The sequence below is a fragment of the Euleptes europaea genome, chromosome 7, assembly GCF_029931775.1.
Source record: "Euleptes europaea isolate rEulEur1 chromosome 7, rEulEur1.hap1, whole genome shotgun sequence".
Lineage (NCBI taxonomy): Eukaryota > Metazoa > Chordata > Lepidosauria > Squamata > Sphaerodactylidae > Euleptes > Euleptes europaea.
The window spans coordinates 87,490,263-87,512,310 of record NC_079318.1 but is presented as its reverse complement, the minus strand read 5'-3'; the positions used below and the strand labels follow the sequence as shown (position 1 = coordinate 87,512,310).

Here is a 22,048-nt window from a genome sequence, read left to right as displayed (position 1 = left end):
CCAAGCAGATGCTCGACCACCAAGCCTCGGCCCCTACAGAGATTGATCTCTGTAGTCTGGCGATCATTTGTAATTTCAGAACTCCAGGCCCCATTTGGAAGCTGGAAGCCTACTACTTACTCACAATTCAAGATAATCTATGAACAAATTAAATAGCATTAATCTCTACCCCTGTGGAACCCCACTGCTTAGTTTACTCCGGGGTTGCCAAACTCCAGGTGGTAGCTGGAGAACTCCTGGGATTATAACTGATCTCCAGGTGATAGAGATCACCCCTACCACTGAGCATTTTTTTGTCCAAGTACTAACCAGGGCCATGGGTCAATGGTAGAGCATCTGCTTGGCATGCAGGAGGTCCCATGTTCAATCCCTGGCATCTCCAGTTAAAGGGACTAGGCAATGTGAAAGACCCCTGCCTTGGACCCTGGAGAGCCGCTGCCGGTCTGAGTAGACAATGCTGACTTTGATGGACTAAGGGTCTGATTCAGTATAAGGCAGCTTCATGTGTTCATGTGACATCTATGCTGTGTGTGTCCATGTGCCCATCCCATACATTCAATGAAACAGGCTCCATCGCGTGAAAGCATCAGCCACCATATATCTTTGCCTTTTTAAAAATGATGGCTGCCATCTCTCCCCCACCCATAGCTACATCTTCCCATTCTGCTGTCTCCCATTCAGACCTCTCTGTAGTCTTTCACTCTCCGCCCTGTAGTATACATACTTTGTCCTTTAAGCACTTTAGTAGGTTAACTTTTTACATATACAGCGGCCCGAGTCTTATCGCTATTTCTCCACCAACCCATTGAGAGCGCTTTTCTGGCTTCTAATCCTGTTCTCCAGACTGCCGGTTAAATACAATGGCTTCTCCCGCCCCCCTCGCCGCCGGCTTTCTCAGTCACATGTTCAAGAAGTTAAATTTTCTGCTCTTTCATCCAATTCATTAATATGTACACAAGGCTGGCCCCAAGCTCTGCTGTGCATCCTAAATAGCAATCGCGGAGCTGGGATTTTCAAAAGCCCATTGTCAACTGTGTGTGTTGGGGAAAGGGGGGGCATCCAATAAGCATCCGGGGAGAGGGTGGACTGGCCTTTATCTGGATCCGGTCCCAGTGTTATCCGCCCACAGGCCTGCCACAAGCTACCTGCCTTAGTGTCTAAGCGGATTTTCCACCCTACCGGGCCCTTGGCCCTCCCCTCCTCTCCCCTCCCCATCTTTGTGTTTGATTGGATTGTGCGGTGTCCTGGCACGCGGTGAACTGGGAAATAAAAGAAGATACGAAATGCATTTCTTTTCAGCTTTTGCAATTTGGAAAGCAGTCTCGAGATATTTAAAGCAAAGAAGCTACCGTTTTTATGCACTAGTAAGCAGAACTGAGCCCTGACCTGGGTGACCCAGACTAGCCCGATCTTGTTAGATCTCAGATGCAAAGCAGGGTCGGCCCTGGTTATTACTTGGATGGGAGCCCTCCAAGGAAGAACATGAACATGAACACATGAAGCTGCCTTATACTGAATCAGACCTTTAGTCCATCAAAGTCAGTATTACAGTGAGGGGGGAAAGCATTTGATCCCCTGCTAAATTTGCCCGTTTGCCCTCTGACGAAGAAATGACCAGTCCATAATTTTAATGGTAGTTTTATTGTAGCTGTGAGAAACAGAATAACAACAGGAAAACCCCCAGAAATGCAGAAGACAAAATCAGAGATTGATGTGCATTATAATGAGTGAAATAAGTATTTGATCCCCTATCAACCAGCCAGATTAGGGTTAGGGTTCTGCTGTCAGAAGCAATCAATCCATCAGATTCCAAACTAGACCAAGACCAAAGAGCTGTCCAAGGATGTCAGGGACAAGATTGTAAACCTGCACAAGGCTGGACTGGGCTACAAGACTATTGACAAGCAGCTTGGTGAGAAGGTGACAACCCTAACCCTAACTGTCAACCTCCCTCGGTCTGGGGCTCCATGCAAGATCTCATCTCATGGAGTTGCAATGATCATGAGAACGGTGATGAAGCAGCCCAGAACTACACGGGGGGAACCTGTCAATGATCTCAGGGCAGCTGGGACCATAGTCACCATGAAAACAGTTGGTAACACACTACGCCGTGAAGGACTGAGATCTTGCAGAGCCCGCAAGGTCTCCTTGCTCAAGACAGCACATGTACAGGCCCGTCTGCAGTTTGCCAATGCACATCTGAATGACCCAGAGGAGAACTGGGTGAAAGTGTTGTGGTCAGATGAGACCAAAATCGAGCTCTTGGCATCAACTCAACTTGCCATGTTTGGAGGAGGAGGAATGCTGCCTATGACCGCAAGAACACCATCCCCACCGTCAAACATGGAGGGGGACATATTATGCTTTGGGGGTGTTTTTCTGCTAAGGGGACAGGATACCTTCACCGCATCGAAGGGACGATGGACGGGACCATGTATCGTCAAATCTTCGGTGAGCACCTCCTTCCCTCAGCCAGGGCATTGAAAATGGGTCGAGGATGGGTATTCCAGCATGACAATGACCCAAAACACACGGCCAAGGCAACAAAGGAGTAGCTCAAGAAGAAGCACATTAAAGTCCTGGAGTGGCCTAGCCAGTCTCCAGATCTTAATCCCATCGAAAATCTGTGGAGGGAGCTGAAGGTTTGAGTAGCTACACATCAGCCTCGAAATCTTACTGACTTAGAGAGGATCTGCAAAGACGAGTGAGACAAAATACCTCCTGAGATGTGTGCAAACCTGGTGGCCACCTACAAGAAACGTCTGATCTCTGTAATTGCCAACAAGGGTTTTGCCACCAAGTACTAAGTCATCTTTTGCAAAGGGATCAAATACTTATTTCACTCATTATAATGCACATCAATCTCTGACTTTTGTCTTCTGGGTTTCTGGGGGGTTTCCTGTTGTTATTCTGTCTCTCACAGCTACAATAGACCTACCATTAAAATTATGGACTGGTCATTTCTTCGTCAGAGGGCAAACGGGCAAATTCAGCAGGGGATCAAATACTTTTTTCCCTCACTGTATCTACTCAGACCAGCAGCGGCTCTCCAGGGTCTCAGGTAGAGGTCTTTCACATCACCTACTCGCCTGGTCCCTTTAACTGGAACATAAGAAAGGCCCTGCTGGATCAGACCAAGGCCCATCGAGTCCAGCAGTCTGTTCACACAGTGGCCAACCAGGTGCCTTTAGGAAGCCACAAACAAGACGAGTGCAGCAGCACCATCCTGCCTGTGTTCCACCGCACCCAAAATAATAGGCATGCTCCTCTGATACTAGAGAGAATAGGTATGCAGCATGACTAGTATCCATTCTAACTAATAACCATGAATACCCCTCTCTTCCATGAATATGTCCACTCCCTTCTTAAAGCCCTCCAAGCTGGCAGCCATCACCACATCCTGGGGCAGGGAGTTCCACAATTTAACTATGCGTTGTGTGAAAAAATATTTCCTTTTATCTGTTTTGAATCTCTCGCTCTCCAGCTTTAGCAGATGACCCCGTGTTCTAGTATTATGGGAGAGGGAGAAAAACATCTCCCTGTCCACTCTCTCCAAACCATGCATAATTTTATAGACCTCCATCATGTCTCCCCTTAGCCGCCTTCTTTCCAAGCTAAGCAGCCCTAAGCATCCTAACCGCTCCCCATAGGACAGTTGCTCTAATCCCTTAATCGTTTTGGTTGCTCTTTTCTGCACCTTCTCAAGCTCTGTAATATCCTTTTTTAGGTGTGGTGACCAGAACTGTACGCAGTATTCCAAGTGTGGTCTCATCACAGATTTGTACAAGGGCAGTATGATATCAGCAGTTTTATTCTCTATTCCTCGTCTAATTATGGCCAGCATGGAATTTGCCTTTTTTACAGCAGCAGCACACTGGGTTGACATCTTCATTGAGCTATCCACTACCACCCCAAGATCCCTTTCTTGGTCTGTTGCTGCCAGCACAGATCCCATCAGTGTATATGTGAAGTTGGGATTTTTTGCCCCAATATGCATCACTTTACACTGGAGATGCCGGGGATTGAACCTGGGACCTTCTGCATGCCAAGCAGATGCTCTACCACTGAGAAATAGAAAATAAACTAGTTTTAAACCAGAACAGCAGTCACAATTTCCATTCTCCCTCCCTAAGAAGCCATGGTAGTTATAATTTTTATAAGGGTAGTCATATAATCCAGACCCCCTCTTCAAACAACAACTGCTAGCAAGGGTGACTAAAGGGAACTTCCATATTCAGAGGCAATGAACCGCTCAATAACAGTGCTAGGGGTAGGGTTGCCAACCTCCAGGTGGGGCCTCAACATCTCCTGGAATTGTAATTGATCTCCAGACTACAGAGATCAGTTCCCCCGTAGAAAATGGCTGCTTTGGAGGATGGACTCCATGGCATTAGACCTTGGTAAGGACCCTCCCCTCCCCAAACTCTGCCTTCCCCAGGCTCCACCCCCAAATCTCTAGGAATTTACGACTTGGAGTGGGCATTCCTAGCTGGGAGGCAGTATCAAAGGAAAGACCTCAGCCTCTGTGCCGTCCTTCCTTGCCCTCTGGGGCAACTGATTGAGGCCCCTGTACGAAACAGGACTAGATGGACCACTGGTCCGATACAGCAGGGCTCTTCTTATGTTCAACTCCCATGGTTTCTTGGGAGGATAGTAAAACTGGTCCAGCCTTCTAACATATACGCGGCTACCGCATGTGTTTGAGACAAAGGTCAGCGACAGGATGAGACAAAAGACAAAGAGGTTAGGACTGGCAATGCTCATTTGCTTTGACAAATGGAAGTGGAAACAGCCCACTCAATGTTGTATGCAAGGAACAAACGACAGGTGTAGGATGGGGGTTTCACCTCCTGCCTAAGAGCATCCAGAGGCATCTGAGTGGCCTTTGTGTGACCGCAACACTGAATAATAGTTGGCCGGACACCATAAGACAATGTTTATGTTAATTGCTGCTGCTACCATTTCCTGCCTTTTGTTGTTGGCACAGAAATTGAGCAAGTGAAGGGTTTCCTGCCAAAGCATCTCCATGCCAGGAAAAGCTTCACTCCTAGCCATGTACTCCTAGAGTGTGAGGGGCAGCCAGATGGGGAGGGGCCGTAGCTCAGCGTTAGAGCTGTTAATGCGTTGGTCTGAAGCTCTTATGGGAGGGGCCATGGCTCAGTGGTAGAGCCTCTGCTTGGCATGCAGAAGGTCTCAGGTTCAGTCCCCAGCATCTCCAGTTAAAGGGACAAGGCAAGTAGGTGATGTTTAAGACCCCTGCCTGAGACCCTGAAGAGCCGCTGCCGGTCTGAGTAGACAATATCCAACGGTCTGATTTAGTAGAAGGCAGCTTCATGTGTGGATTGACTCAATGGATGGATTGACTCAATAAAGGAAGCTGCAGCCCTCAATTTGCAAGATCTGAGCAAGGCTTTCAAAGATAGGACATTTTGGAAGACACTGATTCATAGGGTCGTCATGAGGGCTGTTCATGAGGGCTGGGCTCATTCAGAACCTGGTCTCTAACCCTCGCCTCTGTGACTGGATCAACCGCCCCTGCTCACATACTGCCATGTTTTCATATTCCCTGCTTGCCCTCGACGCCCACCCGGCCCCTCACTAACCAGGCACGGAGGTGCCCAGCGCCACGAAAACCACCGCCGTGACGGAGTCTTTGAGACCAACGGTGCAGCCGAAGTGGGAGGCCAAGTCCCCTGTGAGGGCGGTGAGCACCCCAATGAGACAGATGGAGACGAAGAAGCAGGCCCAGCCGCACCAGTATTCGGTGGGCGGCACGAAGGCAAAGAGAACTTTCCAGAAAACCGTCAGGAAGTGCATGATGTAGTCAAAGCAGGAGGGGAGGCGCTCCTCGCCCGAGTCATCGTCTTCGTCGTCACCTGTGGGGGGACAGAACAGATATACAAAGTGAACCAACATGGCTACTGTGATCTTATCTATCGTCCATTTGGGCCAATGGTGAATATGTGGAAGCCATGTCATCATGGCATGATGTCACTTCCATCAAATACCTGGAAGTGGTGCCATGTCGCTGACATGAAGCTCTAGGAGTTGGCCAAAACTCTGTGGTAAAAATCATACAGTTTGGCCCAAACTGTATGATTTTTGTTGGTTCTTGTAGGTTATCCGGGCTGTGTGACCGTGGTCTTGGTATTTTCTTTCCTGACGCTTCGCCAGCAGCTGTGGCCGGCATCTTCAGAGGAGTAACACTGAAGGACAGTGTCTCTCAGTGTCAAGTGTGTAGGAAGAGTAATATATAGTCAGAAAGGGGTTGGGTTTGAGCTGAGTCATTGTCCTGCAAAAAGTATCAAAGATAATGTGCTAATCGTTGTCCTGTAAGTATCAAGATAATGAGCTAATGAGGGTGTGGTATGTTAATATGTATCCTGAAGTGATCTGTTAACATATGAAATCCAAAGCTAATCAGCATGGCTATTGTGGACTGTAGTCTTCGTTAGTTTGGAGGTTTTCAGGACAGGAAGCCAAGCCTTATTCATTCTTAAACTCTCTTCTTTTCTGTTAAAGATGTGCTGATGTTTATTAATTTCAATGGCTTCTCTGTGCAATCTGAGTTTTGGCCAACTCCTAGAGCTTCATGTCAGCGAGATTTCATCACTTCCAGGTATTTGATGGAAGTGACATCATGCCAACATTGTGACGTCGCTTTTCCAGCTACTTTATCGTTACTGCCATGATGAGTGGAAATGGGCAAAGAAGAGGGAGGCCGGGAGGTCTGCCTACTCAAGTTTAACACTTTAAAACATAGTTTGAGGTGATTATTGGATGAGGGAAGATTGTGATTCTTTGGGCGAGGGTATTCCAGTAAGGCCACTCTGGGGGTGGGGTGTCTCCCACACCTCACAATGCTTAGCTTCTCTACTTCTGCTCATTTGGTTAGCCAGAGTCTTTTGGACTAGAGCTGGGGAATAGGGTTGCCAGGTCCCCCCCCCCGGCCACCTGCCGGGATGGGGGTTGCCAGATCCAGGTGGGGAAACTCCTGGAAATTTGGGGATGGAGCCTTGGGAGGACAGGGACCTCAGTGGGGCACAGGGCCATAAAGTCCACCCTTCAAAGCATTTGTTTTTTCCACAGGAATTGATCTCTGTATTCTGGGGATAAGCTGTAATTCCAAGGGATCCCCAGGTCACACCTGGAGGCTGGCATCCCTAACTCATATTCCTGCTTCCCATAAAATCTCTTGGGTGACACGGGGGTAGTCATTCTCTCTCAGCCTAAACTACTTCACAGGGTTCCTGTGAAGATAAAACAGAAGGCGGAAGATTCGTGCACACCACCCTGAACTCCTTAGACTCTAAGGAGTCTAAGGCTTAGAGGAAGGGTGGAATAAAATGCATGAAAGGTAATTTTGGTAGTGGTAGAAGTAGGCCCAGACCTACCTGAGGCAGCGGATTTTGAGGCAACATTAAAAAGAAGGAACATGTCAATTATTTAGTTTATTGTCCTTGTATTTTTACCACAGAGCAGATGGGGAGTGGGCGGGAGAGAACAGCGTCTGATTTTCCTGCCGGGGCACCGTTCAGAACCATCTGGGAGGAAGTGCTGGACATCTGTTTGTTGCGCATGGGGAGGAGGGCAATATTTGGTGCTTTCCTGGCAAATATTTTCCTTCTCCGATGAGCAGCCCACATTCCTCTGGCACATGAGCAAACTTAATGAGCTGCAGCAAAAGAGGGACGCAGCCTTCTCTCCAAGGGGAGGGCCTTGATGATAGCAGAAACAGAGCTAGAGGGCCTTTGCTGTCCGGTTCACTCACACATAGGATTGCCAACTGCCAGGTGGCGGCTGGAGATCTCCTGCTATTACAACTGATCTCCAGCTGATAGAGACCAGTTCACCTGGAGAAAAATGGCCGCTTTGGCAATTGGACTCCATGGCATTGAAGTCTCTCCCCTCCCCAAACCCCACCCTCCTCAGGGCCCCAAAAAATCTCCAGGTATTTCCCAACCTGGTAGGGTTGCCAGGTCCCTCTTCTCCACCAGCCGGAGGTTTTGGGGGCAGAGCCTGAGGAGGGCGGGGCTTGGGGAGGGGAGGGACTTCAATGCCATACAGTTCAATTGCCAAAGCAACCATTTTCTCCAGGTGAACTGATCTCTATCGGCTGGAGATCAGTTGTAAAAGCAGATCTGCCACCACCTGGAGGTTGGCAACCCTCCAACCTGGAGCTGGTAACCCTACCTGGTAGGGTTGCCAGATCTGGTTTGGGTAATACCTTGATATTTGGGGGATGCATCCTGAAGAGGGTGGGGTTTGGGGAGGGGGATAGACCTCACAAGCATATAATGCCATAGGGCCCTCCTTCCAAAGCGGCCATTTTCTCTGGGTGAACTGATCTCCGTTGTCTGGAGGTCAGTTGTAATCCCAGGGGATTGCCAGCCACCTGGAGGTCGGCTACCCTATCTCCTGGCCCCACCTGGAGGCTAGCAACCCTAGTGCCAGCCCCACCTGGCCTTCCCGCCCTAGTGATTTCCAACCCCTTTCTTACCGGCGCTGACGGTTACGGCACTAACGAACTGCTCCCGCCAACTGCTGCTGCCCACCACGAGTGCCAGGTTGGTTTTCTTGATTAATTTGTCCACTGTGCTCTGGAAGAAGAGGGGGAAAGAGGCGATAACAAGGGAAAGGGTGAGAGCAGATGGGAGCAATTCCTCCTGCAGTACATTCCCCTCTTTCACCACCACAAGAGGTGATCTTCCACACTGTCCTGGCCGTTCGGTGCCAGTGGCCAAGAATGGCGTGGAAAAATGTCACTGCATCCTTTGGCGCGGTGCCCCCCTGCCATTTGCCTAACCAGCCGTGATGACAAGGCTATTGGAGCATAAGGTGGCACGGAAATGAGGGATAAAGATTCAAAGAAGGTTGAAAAAGAGGGCACTGGGCAGGATCAGGGTAGCTATCTATCTATCTATCGATCGATCAATCGATCGATCGGCCTGTGGGACTCTCGCTAAAGTTGCCAACTCCAGGTTGGGAAATTCCTACAGATTTGGGGGTGAAGCCTGTGAGGGTGGAGTTTGGGGAAGGGAGGGACCTCAGGAGGATATAATTCCATACAGTTAGGGTTGCCAACCTCCAGGTATTAGATGGAGATCTGCTATTATAACTGATCTCCGGCCGATAGAGATCAGTTCGCCTGGAAAAAATGGCTGCTTTGACAATTGGACTCTATGGCATTGAAGTCCCTTCCCTCCCCAAACCCCGCCCTCCTCAATGTCCGCCCCAAAAACCTCCCGCCGGTGGCAAAGAGGGACCTGGCAACCCAGTCCACCATCTAAAGCTGCCATTTTCTCCAGGGGAACTGGTGTCTGTAGTCTGGAGATTAGTTGTGATTCCAGAACCTCAGGCCTCGCCTGGAGATTGGCACCCTAACCCTCGGGTGGGTCGCGCAATCTCACTGGCTGGGCCACATGTCTCTAAAGAGCCATGTGTTTTTTGGCTATCTTTCGGAAGGACCTTAGGCTGGTGTGCATTCACAGAGACAGCAAGTCATGCCTCCTGCCCCTCTCTGCATGCACAGTAGCAAGAGCCTAGGGTTGCCAGTTCTGGGGTGGGAAATACCTGGAGATTTGGGGGGAAGGGCCTGGGAAGGGTGGGTTTGGGGAGGGGAGGGACTTCAGTGGGGTGTAATGCCATAGACTCCACCTTCCAAAGCAGCCATTTTCTCCAGGGGAGCTGATCTCTGTAGCCTGGACATCAGTGGTAATTCCGGGAGATCTCCAGCTGCCTCGTGGAACTCGCCTTGACAATGGTAAGGTCATAACTCTGACTCTGCCCTCTTTCTATCAGGTGACTATCACGGGGTGGGGAACCTCCGGCCCACGGGCCATTTAAGGCCCGCGAGATCATTTGGTGAGGCCCGAAGACTCTCCTGCGCAAGCTGCCACCATTGCCGCCGCAGGGCCACATGCGTGTGTGGGGGGGGGAAGCCAGGAAGGGATGTGTGCATGTGGGGGGGGAAGCCTCTCTCCCTCTCTTTCCTTCCTTCCTTCCCTCCCTCCCTCCTCTGCATAGCCTCTCCTAGGGTTGCCAACCTCCAGGTGGTGGCTGGAGACCTGGCAAACCTAGCCTCTCCCCCCGCCAGGAGATCTACACCTGGTATGGCCCCTGAATGATGTTATAAATGTGCAAATGGCCCTTGGCAGGAAAAAGGTTCCCCACCCCTGCTCTATCACATTACTTCCTGTCACATGCTTAGTAACTTAGTGGGTCCCATGCTCTGACAGTCCTTGGTCTGGACATCCACAGCTCTACAGCCTTCTCGAAGGGGGCCAGGATCCCATAGGGTATCATTTGAGGTAGCCTATTCAGGCTGTGTCTGCAAATCTTTGTTGAATGAGGAACCGGGAATAGTGTTGCCAGGTCCTTCTTTGCCACCAGAGGGAGGTTTTTGGGGGCAGAGCCTGAAGAGGGCGGGTTTTGGGGAGGGACTTCAATGCCATAGAGTCCAATTGCCAACGCGGCCATTTTCTCCAGGTGAACTGATCTCTTTTGGCTGGAGATCAGTTGTAATAGCAGGAGATCTTCACCTACTACCTGGAGGTTGGCAACCCTAACTGGGAACCAGCCCCAGGGACATTAGGAAGGGCCAAAGAGATTGCAAAGTAGAGAAATTTGGGGAGACTTCTGGTAGAGGAATGGTCCAGCAAGCCCAGAAAGTGTTGGGGGGACATTGTGGGAGCAGCTCCAGGATGCTGAGCTGGGAGAAGGGAGAGAGGGATAGTGGGCATCTTTCGGAGGAGAAGGGGAGCCTCACCTTGAATTCGTACGACTCCTCAATGACAACCTCAAGCTTGACGTGCTCTCCCAGGCTGGGGCAACCCATTTTGGCAATTGCTTCCTGGTCTGCCTCAGGCAGACGGTTCTCGTTGGAGTCACCTGGCAGGCGATAGCAGACAAGCTGTGACCAGTGGATGCTTAAGGGACCTGGCACCTCTGTTAAGCTTTCCCACTGTTGTTTCATCTCACTGCTAGGAAAAACTTCACCTCCAAAACATTTCCCGGGTTAAAGACTTGGAGGCAGGGTCAGAAAGAAAGGCGAGGATCTCTTTTACACCTTCAGCACCCACTGAAAAACTCTACAGCAGGGGTCCCCAATGTGGTGCCCACGGGTGCCCTGGCACCCGCCAACACCTTTTAGAACATAAGAACATAAGAAAGGCCCTGCTGGATCGGACCAAGGCCCATCAAGTCCAGCAGTCTGTTCACACAGTGGCCAACCAGGTGCCTCTAAGAAGCCCCCAAACAAGACCACTGCAGCAGCACCATCCTGCCTGTGTTTCACAGCACCTAATATAATAGGCATGCTCCTCTGAACCTGGAGAGAGTAGGTCTGCAGAATGACTATTATCCATTTTGACTAGTAGCCATGGATAGCCCTTTCCTCCATGAACATGTCCACTCCCCTCTTAAAGCCTTCCAAGTTGGCAGCCATCACCACATCCTGGGGCAGGGAGTTCCACAATTTAACTATGCATTGTGTGAAGAAATACTTACTTTTATTTAATTTTAATCTCTCACCCTCCAGATTCAGCAGATAACCCCCCCCCATTCTAGTACAATGGGAGAGGGAGAAAAGCTTCTCCCTGTCCCCTCTCTCCATACCATGCATAATTTTCTTTTCTGGTGCCCACCAAGTGTTTATAGGAAGTGGGTGGTACCAGGTAGGGCTTTTGCCCAGCAAGGCTTCTGATTGGCTGTGCAGATTTCTTTAAATGTTGCTTCTGCAGCAGCTATCACCACAGCACACGGATTTACACTGTGTTACTGAAGTTAAGCTTTGGCAATCATTTTGTGCCTGGCTCCGCCTCCTGCGGCAGCCATTTTGTGCCAGCCATTTTGTTGCTGCGCCCACCGTGCCTTGTCAGAATTCCAAATATGCCCACAGGCTCAAAAAGTTTCAGGACCCCTGCTCTGCAGAAACAAAGCTGCAGAAACAAAGCCATCAGTTCTGCAAGACTGCCACGCATGCCTCTGAACTATCCCCCCGCCTCAGATCCTGAGCAATTACTCAAAAATCATATGTATACGACACTCTCCTTTCCTCCCTCAGCCATACTCTGAGGATCCAACTCATATCCTGCCCCCTCGACTTCCTCACCCTCTTTCCTCGTGTGTGCCATTCACCCTTGCCTCTCCCTCTGCACTCACCGTGCCGTGGGCAAGAATCCAGCAGTTCCGGAGGTCCCAGCTCCAAATGGAAATTCTTGTTTTTCTCATACTCCTCATCATCAATAATTTTAATTTCAATGTATTTCCTGGGAAAGAGAACATCCACTCCCATAGGGGAGGGCAATAATTGGGCCGTTAGTCATTCAGTCCATATGCAGTGTGTGAAGCCATCCTCCCCATATGGTTGCCAGCTTTTTTTCCTGGCTGTACTCCTGTGCCTTTTTATAGTGGCCTGATGCGCAGGAATGTAGCAAGTAAGCTTTTCCTATTAGTTCTCTCCATACCTGGGGGGGTGGGGACTTCACCTGCTACATTTCTGCAAACCAGGCTGTTGCTTCAGACACAGGATCGGGATTTTTAAAAAAGATAATAGAACAGATAATGTGCAATTTTTCAAATGTCTGCAGAGTGCCGGCTGTGGATTATCCTCCTCCCTCCTCTGGAAGTGGCGAGGAACCCTGCAATCCTGCACACATGCACACACAAACATGTCACTTTTCCAAATACAGAGATGGGGAAATTTTGATCTGCCTAATTTCTCCCTGTTGCATTTTCATCCCATCTTCTTTCCTCCAAGGAGTTCCAAGTGGTGTACATGGTATCCTTCCTCTTCACAACAGCCCTGTGAGGTAGGCTAGGCTGATACAGAATGATTGGTACAAAAGTACGCAGTGAGCTTCCTGGCATACAAATTTTATGAAGGCAGGCAGAGGAACGGAGGCTGGTTCAAAAGCTGACAACGCTCTTTCAGACAGAGGCCTTTTATGCGTGGCTGTTTCCCTCACGGTCACCCCGCCGACGACTTTGGGTCTTTGTTGTGATTATGCACGCCGTTTTCTACCGTCAGAGGTCGCCTCGCTCTTCCCCTGCATTTCCCCACGTTATCAAGTTCGAGATAAAACAGGTCTCCGAAAATGCAGGCAAAATGCGGGGAGAGAGCGAGGTGACCTCTAACAGTCGGGAACAGCATGCGTAATCACAACAAAGACCCGAAGTCGTCGGAGGGGTGACCGCGAGGGAAACAGCCATGCTTAAAAGTCCAGACAGTGACTCTGACATACGGACGGGGTGTGGAGACACATTCCCAGACTGAGCTCGGTTTACCTCAAAACCCTGGGGGAAGTTTGCCACCTCCCCACCTCAGCTCTATTCCTGGGCCTTTAACAACAGCCTGGCCCACAGAAACGCAACAGGTGAAGCGTTTTCTTCTCCATCTCCATGTCTCTTCGTGCCAGACTGCTGTCAAAGGCCCAGAAGCGGGGCGAGATTTTTTTTTTTTTAAAGGAAATAGAAGGAACACCTCCTGTGTGTTCTTTCAAATATCCGCACAGTGAAGTTTCTTTGCTGGGAGAGGTGACAATCTCAGCCAGCTCGCGTGCATGCGCGCGCACGCAGGTGCACATCTCGCAAAAAAAAAACCCTCACGCTTAGTCATGTCTGCCACCCATCAGCGGCTCATTCGCGCGAGTGCCCTTCTCGCGCACTGTTGCTACTCTGTGTGCCGCTGTCTAATCGCGGAGGCTTGTTCACATCTCTCCACGCTGGCGCCATCTCCGCCTCGCTTCGACTTGTGGCTTGCCAGCCGCTCGCTCACCCACACACTTTCCTGCTCTCCCACAGCTGCCGTTGGCCAAACCGGGCCGCTCTTTCCCTCCTCGTACAATTAGGTCAGAGCCTGTCAAATTGGGAGCGAGAGGTTGCTGCAGCAGTGTTTGGCGGGTGAAAGATTAGCGTTTCCAGAAATTAATTCCATGTGTCTGATGACACTGGGGGTGGGAGGGAGAGAGGGGATGAGACAGGAGGGGGGGAGGCGGCTGAGTAAAAATGTACGGGGCAAAGATTTCTGAGTGTGCTTACAGAGTGGTGGAGGTCTGTCAGCCCGTCCTGAACTGGCTTGGCCATGTAGACAAGAAGAAGAGTTGGTTTTTATATGCTCACTTTCTCTACCACTGAAGGGAGACTCAAACCGGCTTGCAGTCACCTTCCCTGCCCCTCCCCACAACAGACACCCTGTGAGGTAGGTGGGGATGAGCGAGTGTGACTAGCCCAAGGTCACCCAGTTGGCTTCATGTGTAGGAGTGGGGAAACAAACCCAGTTCACCAGATTAGCCTCCGCCACCCATGTGGAGGAGTGGGGAATCAAACCCGGTTCTCCAGATCAGACTCCACCGTTCCAACCATCGCTCTTAACCACTACACCACACTGGTGTAGTAACATGTAAAACTGCATGTAAAACTGCATGGAACATGTAAAACTGCATGCAAAGGTGCTTCTGAGCATGTGCAGAGTGTCTGTTTCTAAAGACACCACCATTTCCCCCCACTTGCCCTGCTCCCATGCTTCTGAGATCACCCGAATATTCAGGCAGTAGGTAAGTGTGTGATTTGCCATTTCTCATCTCTTTGGGCTCTCCTTTGCCGCTTCGGTTTTGATAGTCCATTTTATTATTCATGACGTTTTAATTTTAATGTGTTTTTTTTTTTTTTTTTTTTGCTGATTTTGTTTATTGATGCTCAGCTGCCTGGGGGGCTTTATTTGGAGGGAAAGGTGAAAAAAAATGTTTAGCAGTATAAAGGCCTCCAGCCAGGATGTCAACATTAACTTATGATAGAAGGAATTGTATTAGAACATAGACTGACACATTTATTAAAAAATGGAGATTGCTGACACTGCTCTGGAGCAATATAATTCCAAGGTAACATCTATCATTATTTTTCTATTCTACATTAGTCTTTTTTTGCATTTATTTATGTCTATTCTTACATAACATTTATTTCTGTGTCTTTATCCGTGTATTTTAATTCTTTTAAAAATATATCTTTATATCTTTCTCTCAGGACAAGAAAAGCTTCACCAGCTAAAGTCCTGCATGCGTCAGGCTACTGTTTGAAGGCTTACAAAACAGGACTAGAAAAACAAGAAAGGGATCTCTCCCAGGGGCAGTCTTTGTAAACGGGCAACAGGGGCAGCTGCCCTGGGCCCTGTGCTGTGGGGGGGCCCAACCGCCCACGCTCCTCCCCCAGCAAAGTGGGGAAAAGAAGAAAGAGAGCAGGCTGTTGCGGCCCCCACTCACTTCTATCTAGGGTTGCCAATCTCCAGGTACTAGCTGGAGATCGCCTGCTATTACAACTGATCTCCAGCTAGGGTTGCCAACCTCCAAGTAATAGCAGAAGATCTCCTGCTATTACAACTGATCTCCAGCCGATAGACATCAGTTCACCTGGAGAAAAAAGCCACTTTTGCCATTGGACTCTATGGCACTGAAGTCCCTCCCCTCCCCAAATCCCGCCCTCCTCAGGCTTCACCCCCAAAATCCCCCGCCGATGGCAAAGAGGGACCTGGCAACCCTATCTCCAGCTGACAGAGATCCGTTCACCTGGAGAAAATGGTCGCTTTGGCAATTGGACTCTATGGCATTGAAGTCCCTCTCCAAACCCCGCCCTCTTCAGGCTCCGCCTCAAAAATCTCCAGGTATTTCCCAACCCGGAGCTGGTAACACTGCTGGCAACCCTGCTGCCATCTTGTCTGGGCCTCAGGTCACCAGCTTTTAGCAAGCAACAGCCACCCTAGGGCTGCCAACTCTGGTTGGGAAATTCTTGGAGATTTGGGAACGAAGCCTTGGGAGGATGGGGTTTGGGAAGAGGAAGGACCTCAGCCTGTTATAATACCCTCCAAAGCACACATTTTCTCCAGGGAAACGGATCCCTGTAGTCTGGAGATCAGTTCTAATTACTGGATATTTCCAGGCCCCACCTGAAGGATGGAAACCCTAAGCCGCTCATACACGCCCAGACAGGGGCTCATGCCCGCTCCATCAGAGATTGGGCAACAACTCCCACCAGCCTCACACATAGTGTTGCCAGCTCCGGGTTGGGAAATACCTGGATATTTTGGGGGAGGAGCCTGAGGAGGGCGGGGTTTGGAGAAGGGAGGGACTTTCACCTGAACAAAATGAGATGAGTTGTAGCAGCAGGAGATCTCCAACTAGTACCTGGAGGTTGGCAATCCTAATTTTCAAGTCATTTTGAATGGCTGTGAGGGCCTGATTCTGACTGGGCCCACACCAGAGCAGGCTGAGGTGATGTTGTCCCTCCCCCCTCCCCGCCCCGGGCCTTATCCAAGGCCAAAATGGCCACCCCCCCACCCCCCAGGGCTTTTGCTGTTTCAGCACTTGAACAGGTGCCAGGGGTAAGGGTGCAGGCCCGATTGGGCCCTCATGGCAATTTTTAATGACCTTAAAATAGTGGTGGCGTCCACAAGGATGCCTTCATATCTAAGTCCAGCCCTCTGATTTAAAAACCTGGTTCTCCTCTCCTAAATTTCTTCTCATTGCCCCACCCTGTGATAGCAGAACAAACCACTGTGAGCCAGTGTGTTATAACGGTTAGAGAGTCAGCCTAGAGTAGAGTTGCCAACCTCCAGGTAGTGCCTGGAGATCTCCTGGGCTTACTGCTCTCCAGGTGATCAGTTTACATGGAGGAAATGGCCACTTTGGAAGGTGGACTCTATGACATTGTACCCCGTTGAAATCCCCCCCTCCCCAAACCCCACCCTCCTCAGACTCCACTCCCAAAATCTCCAGGTATTCCCCAACCCGGAAGTGGCAACCCTAGACTAGAGAGACCCAGGTTCAAATCCCCACTCAACAATGAAACTCATTGGGTGACTGTGGGCGAGCCACTCTCTCTCAGCCTACCCTACCTCACAGGGTTGTTTTGAAGATAAAGTGGAGGAGAGGAGAACCACGTACAACGCCCTGAACACCTTGGTGGAAGGATGGGATAAACATGTGACAGATGGCTGAACCGGCCCCTTAATCCCTATGTATAATTAGAGGCTCATTTGGAACACCATTAAACACAGTCACCGGGAAGTGTTTCCAGGATCTTGCCCTTTCTACTGTACTTTTAACAGAGGCCTTTCAATAAACAGTTTAAGCAGGCCAAGGTTTTCTGAACACTTTCTCTGTGTGGCAAGCAAAGCTTTCAGTCGACACGTCAAAGAAGGTGGAAATTATTTCTCAGCTTCGCACAATGACAACAGATATAAATAGGGTGTCTTCCTTTGTCCACCGTTATAGGCAACATACCAACAAATTGCATGCCGGTTCAGCCATCAGTCCTGCTTTTCCCTTTGTGCTCCCAACACAATGCCTGCTTATTTTATATAAATGACTTGCGAAACAGCACATGTCTGATTATGCCTTCCTCATTCACTCTTAAAAAAAATAAAACCTGCAGACCTTTTTAAAAGTTGCAGAACTATTCTGGGGGTGGTGGGGAAAGGTAGGTTAGTGATAACACAGGTGCTAGCCATTTGATGCTCTGCATAACTGCCTAAAGGAAGCCACAGTCGTGAGTTTACGAGACCTGAGCAAGGCTGTTAATGATAGGATGTTTTGAAGATCATTAATTCATAGGATTGCCGTAAGTCAGAAGCGACTTCATGTTACATAACACCCACAGCTGACTTTTCCCTGATTCAAATTCCACCACACTACAAAGTGGCAACCAGGTTTGTTTCAGAGTTCATCCCAGGAGAGATAAGAGTAGATTTATACCTGATTTGGTGAAGAGGCTTCCAGTCCAGCTAGGGTTGCCACTCCAGGTGGTGGCTGGAGTTCTCCCGCTATTACAACTGATCTCCAGGCAATAGAGAACACTTTACCTGGAGAAAACGGCCACTTTGGAAGGTGGACTCTATGGCAGGGGTGTCAAACATAAGGCCCGAGGGCCGGATCTTGCCCCTTGAGGAGCTCTTATCCGGCTCAAGAGCCAGCTGAGGCAGCCACCACCACCCCACTCTCGATATGGGCTGGCGAGGCATGGCCCAGCCCGACCAAGTGACATTTATGTCATATCCGGCCCTCGTAACAATTAAGTTTGACACCCCTGCTCTACGGCATTATACTCCATTGAAGTCCCTCCCCCCGCCCCCCCCAAATCTCCAGGTATTTCTCCCAACCTGGAGCTGGCAACGTTTAAGTCCAGCCCTGATATTTTAAAAATGTGATGTGCCTTTACCCCAATCACACAAAACCCCCATCTCCACCACTTCTCACTAGCTTCCACAGCCAACCTTTCACCGTCCTCACACAGTCCCCTCCCCTTGCCTTCGCAACCCCCCCCCCTCTTCCCCCGTCTCTCACATGGTCTCATCATTCTGGAACTCCACCTTGCCGGCTACTTCCTCGTAGTCCTCTCCAGCCTTAGCGGTGCCCTCAATGGTGTGGAAAGGGATGGCCACTCGCCCACGGGCCCCCGAGGTCCTCAGCACTTTGATGCGCACAGCCCCCACGCTCTCGCTCACCCGCATGGAGGCCCCCTCAAAGGTGAAGATGCCAGCGTGGTCGTCATCAAAGATTGTGACGGTGGCCATCTTGGAGGGCCCAAGGCAGGTTTTGGGGGGCGGCTCCGGGCTGGACTCAGCCCAGCCAGCCCGGACATTGCTGAGGTGAACGTAGAAGTACTCGTCCTCTTCGAAAATGTCATCGTCAATTATTCCGACCCGCACCTCTTTGTGAGTCTCACCCGGCTTGAAAAGTAAAGTGCCCTCGGCAAATTCGTAGTCTGAGCCAGCGTTAGCTGTCCCGTCCTCTGTGCGGAAGTCCACTCGCAGCGTGACCCGTGACGGGTCCCCCCCTCGCCGGGCCACCGTCAGCACGACCGAGCCACAGTTTTCAAAGCACTGATAATGCGATGGCTCAAAGCCAACTTTGGTTATGGACTCGTCCTCTTCCGCACGCACTTCCTGCATGCTGATTGCCTTGCGGGCCTGATCCGCCGCATGCTTTTTGAGGATGTTCCCCGCTCCGATCATCATGCGGGTGGCCTGGATGCGGTAGAAGGCCCGGCTCTTCTGCTGTTGGACCAACACGTGGTAATTGGCCATCTCGATAAGTTGTTCCATGTCTTTTTCCGGATGTTTCTGCTTGAGATCCCGCAAAGTGCGGGCCATATCCCGACGGGCTTCGTCGTCTTGGTCCTTGGTCCCTTCCATGAGGCCCTCAGAGCCTTCTTTGAGCGAGTTATCCATCTCCATGTCCAGTTTTGGATAGCCACTGTCACCCTCTGTCTCAATGATGAGTCCCCGGGACTTGTCAGTACGGTACTTCTTCTTAACGTACTTATAGAACAGGAGTCGCCGGTCAGCCAACCATGCTTGGAGCACGCACAGAGGGAAGAAGAAGAAAGTCAGGAACCCTTCCCACAGCTCCACTTCCCCAGGGGAGAACCAGGCCAGGATAAGATACAGCCAGATGTAGGCGAAGACACTCCATGCCGCAGTGACGAAAAAGACCCGCAAATGTTTGATACGACGCACCTCCCCTTCAGGGACCACGTGGACGCAGACAGCGATGATAATGAACATGTTGAAGGCAGCGCTACCAACAATAGTGCTGGGCCCCATGTCTCCCGCATGGAAGTTATGGCCCACGATCTCGATGATGGAGAGGAGGATCTCAGGGGCCGAGGAGCCCAGGGCCATCAAGGTCAGGTTGGAGACCGTCTCGTTCCAGATGCGGATGGTGGTGGTGGTGGTCTCTCCGTTGGGCTTCTTGATGGTGATCTCTTTCTCTTGTGAGGTGATGACTTCGATGGAGGCCATGAAGCGGTCAGCGATGATGGACATGCCCAGGAACATGTAGATCAGTGCCACAAAGTAAACAATGGCCCGTGCCACCTTGTCGCCCACTGAGGGGTTCTGGGGGAGCCACACTGGCAGGATCACACCTTCCTGGCATTCATTCGCCTCCTTGCACTTTACGCTCTGGTTACCCCCATCGGAAGACGGCACACCAGCCCCAGGCATGCCCAGATAGTCATCTGCCGTCGCCTGTGGCAAGGGAAGGCATAAAACCAGCAGCAGGGCCGAAGCCTTCAACTGAGATAGGTGCAACATGGTGAGGAACGAGGCAACTGTGAAGTAGAAAACAGATCATGAAAGAAATGCCGGTTTAAGGGTTGGCTTTTTGGTGCCTTACATAAAATATCTGAATTGCCCAGAACTTGACGGTGTTTTTATGAGACAATCTAATACTCATTCATGCTCGAAAGACCCACAAGGACTTGTCCTGGGTTCTCCAACCTGACTCTCAAACCATCACCCATCTATCATGCTGCGAGGAACTAATTTCCTCAGGGCCCTGATTCAGATTGGGACCACAGCCCAGGTTAAAAGGGCTTCCACCCTCCACCCCCACCCAGCTCCATTTTTTTCAACAGCCTGGGTGGTTAGGATTGCCAGCCATCGGGGAGGCAGGAGAGGGAAGAAGGCGGGAACAGGAGGAATGATGTTGTGGTGATGATGCGACATCACTTCCAGCATAAACCCGGAAGTGATGTCACAACATCAGCAGGACAGTCTAGGATGCCTCCATAACTAGTACTGGGCTACTGTAGAGCATCCCACCAACGCGGTGATGTCACTTCTGGGTTTATGCTGGAAGTAATGCGACATCCCCCCCCTTTTTTCCTCCACCGCACTCCTGAGCAGCAAAGACTACGGGTAGAGGGCAGGAGACCTGGTAAGCAGATGCATGAAACAATTTGTCCTGGGGGCGGAGGGGCTGCATGCCATCATTACACATGCAGCCCCTCCAACTAGGGTTGCCAGGTCCCTCTTCGCCACCAGCAGGAGGTTTTTGGGGCGGAGCCTAAACAGGGCAGGGTTTGGGGAGGAACTTCAATGCCATAGAGCCCTATGGCCAAAGCGGCCATTTTCTCCAGGGGAACTAATCGCTATCAGCTGGAGATCAGTTGTAATAAGAGGAGATCTCCAGCTAGTACCTGGAGGTTGGCAACCCTACCTCCAATGGAGCAAACAGTTTTCCCCCCCCCCCACCCGGCCATTTTGGTTCAAGTAAATGGCATGGGGGGAAGCTGAGGCCTCTGCCTATGCTGCACTCCTGATCCAAATCAGGGACTTGCACACTTGGAAAATTAATTCCCAGCGGCATGACATGTGGCGGATGGTCTGAAAGCTGCATTGAGGAACCTAGACCTTATGGTAAAAACCACATAGATTGGGTCAATTCGACATCAAAGCATCAGCAACCTCATTCCCCCTCCCCCAGTTTTTCTCCCAGAGTTCACTGCACTGCGCACGGGCAACAGAAGTAGGGCTGCCAACCTCCTGGTGGGGCCTGAAGAGCCCCCAGAATTACAACTGATCTCCAGACTGCAGAGATCAGTTCCCCTGAAGAAAATGACAGCTCTGGAGGATGGACTCGGCGGTATTATACCCCCCTCCCCAAACCCACCTCTCTTCAGGCCCCACCCCCAAATCTCTAGGAATTTCCCAACCCAGAGTTGGCAACCAAAATGAAGGAGTTCACCCTTCATGGGTCAGCACCTGGCAACCCTAGCCAGAGCCAAAGCAAAAACCTGATGAGTTATGGGCACAGGGTTGTTGTACTTGGTGCGTCCTAAAGGAAAGATGGCAGAATTAGGAGTTCTCTGGTTTTTCAGATCCTCATTGCTGGTTGCCTTATCTCCTCCCCACTGTAGTTGTTACGGATAAGGATGCCAGCCTCCAGGTGGGACCTGGGGATCCCCCACAATTACAGCTCATCTCCAGACTACGGAGACCAATCCCCCTGGAGAAAATGGATGCTTTGGGGGGTGGATTCTATTGCATTGTACCCCGCTGAGGTCCCTGTTCTCCTCAGGCCCCATCCCCAAAGGTTTCCTAGCCTGGATCTGGCAACCTTAACCACCTATCCCCTGCCAGTGGCTGGGGGGACCTGACAACCCTAGTTAGGGACCTTCAAACATTTACTCAGACTTTGCCAAGCTTCCACCTTGTAACTTCTCTCTCTACACCATGCAGACATGTTCCCAACTCTCAGCTGCTGATCCTGCT

General features: G+C 50.6%; 1 protein-coding gene across 1 annotated transcript in view; it reads right to left on the bottom strand.

The window, feature by feature from the left end:
* LOC130481218 (sodium/calcium exchanger 1-like) overlaps positions 1–22,048 on the bottom strand; it is a 36,627-nt gene that overhangs the window by 4,222 nt on the left and 10,357 nt on the right. The window contains exons 2-6 of the mRNA XM_056853967.1: positions 18,333–20,103; positions 12,163–12,269; positions 10,769–10,890; positions 8,501–8,600; positions 5,604–5,876 (exon numbers count right to left, since the gene is read on the bottom strand). Of these exons, the coding sequence (XP_056709945.1) occupies positions 5,604–5,876; positions 8,501–8,600; positions 10,769–10,890; positions 12,163–12,269; positions 18,333–20,086 (2,356 nt within the window). The 5' untranslated portion in view covers positions 20,087–20,103. The remainder of the gene's footprint in view (positions 1–5,603; positions 5,877–8,500; positions 8,601–10,768; positions 10,891–12,162; positions 12,270–18,332; positions 20,104–22,048) is intronic.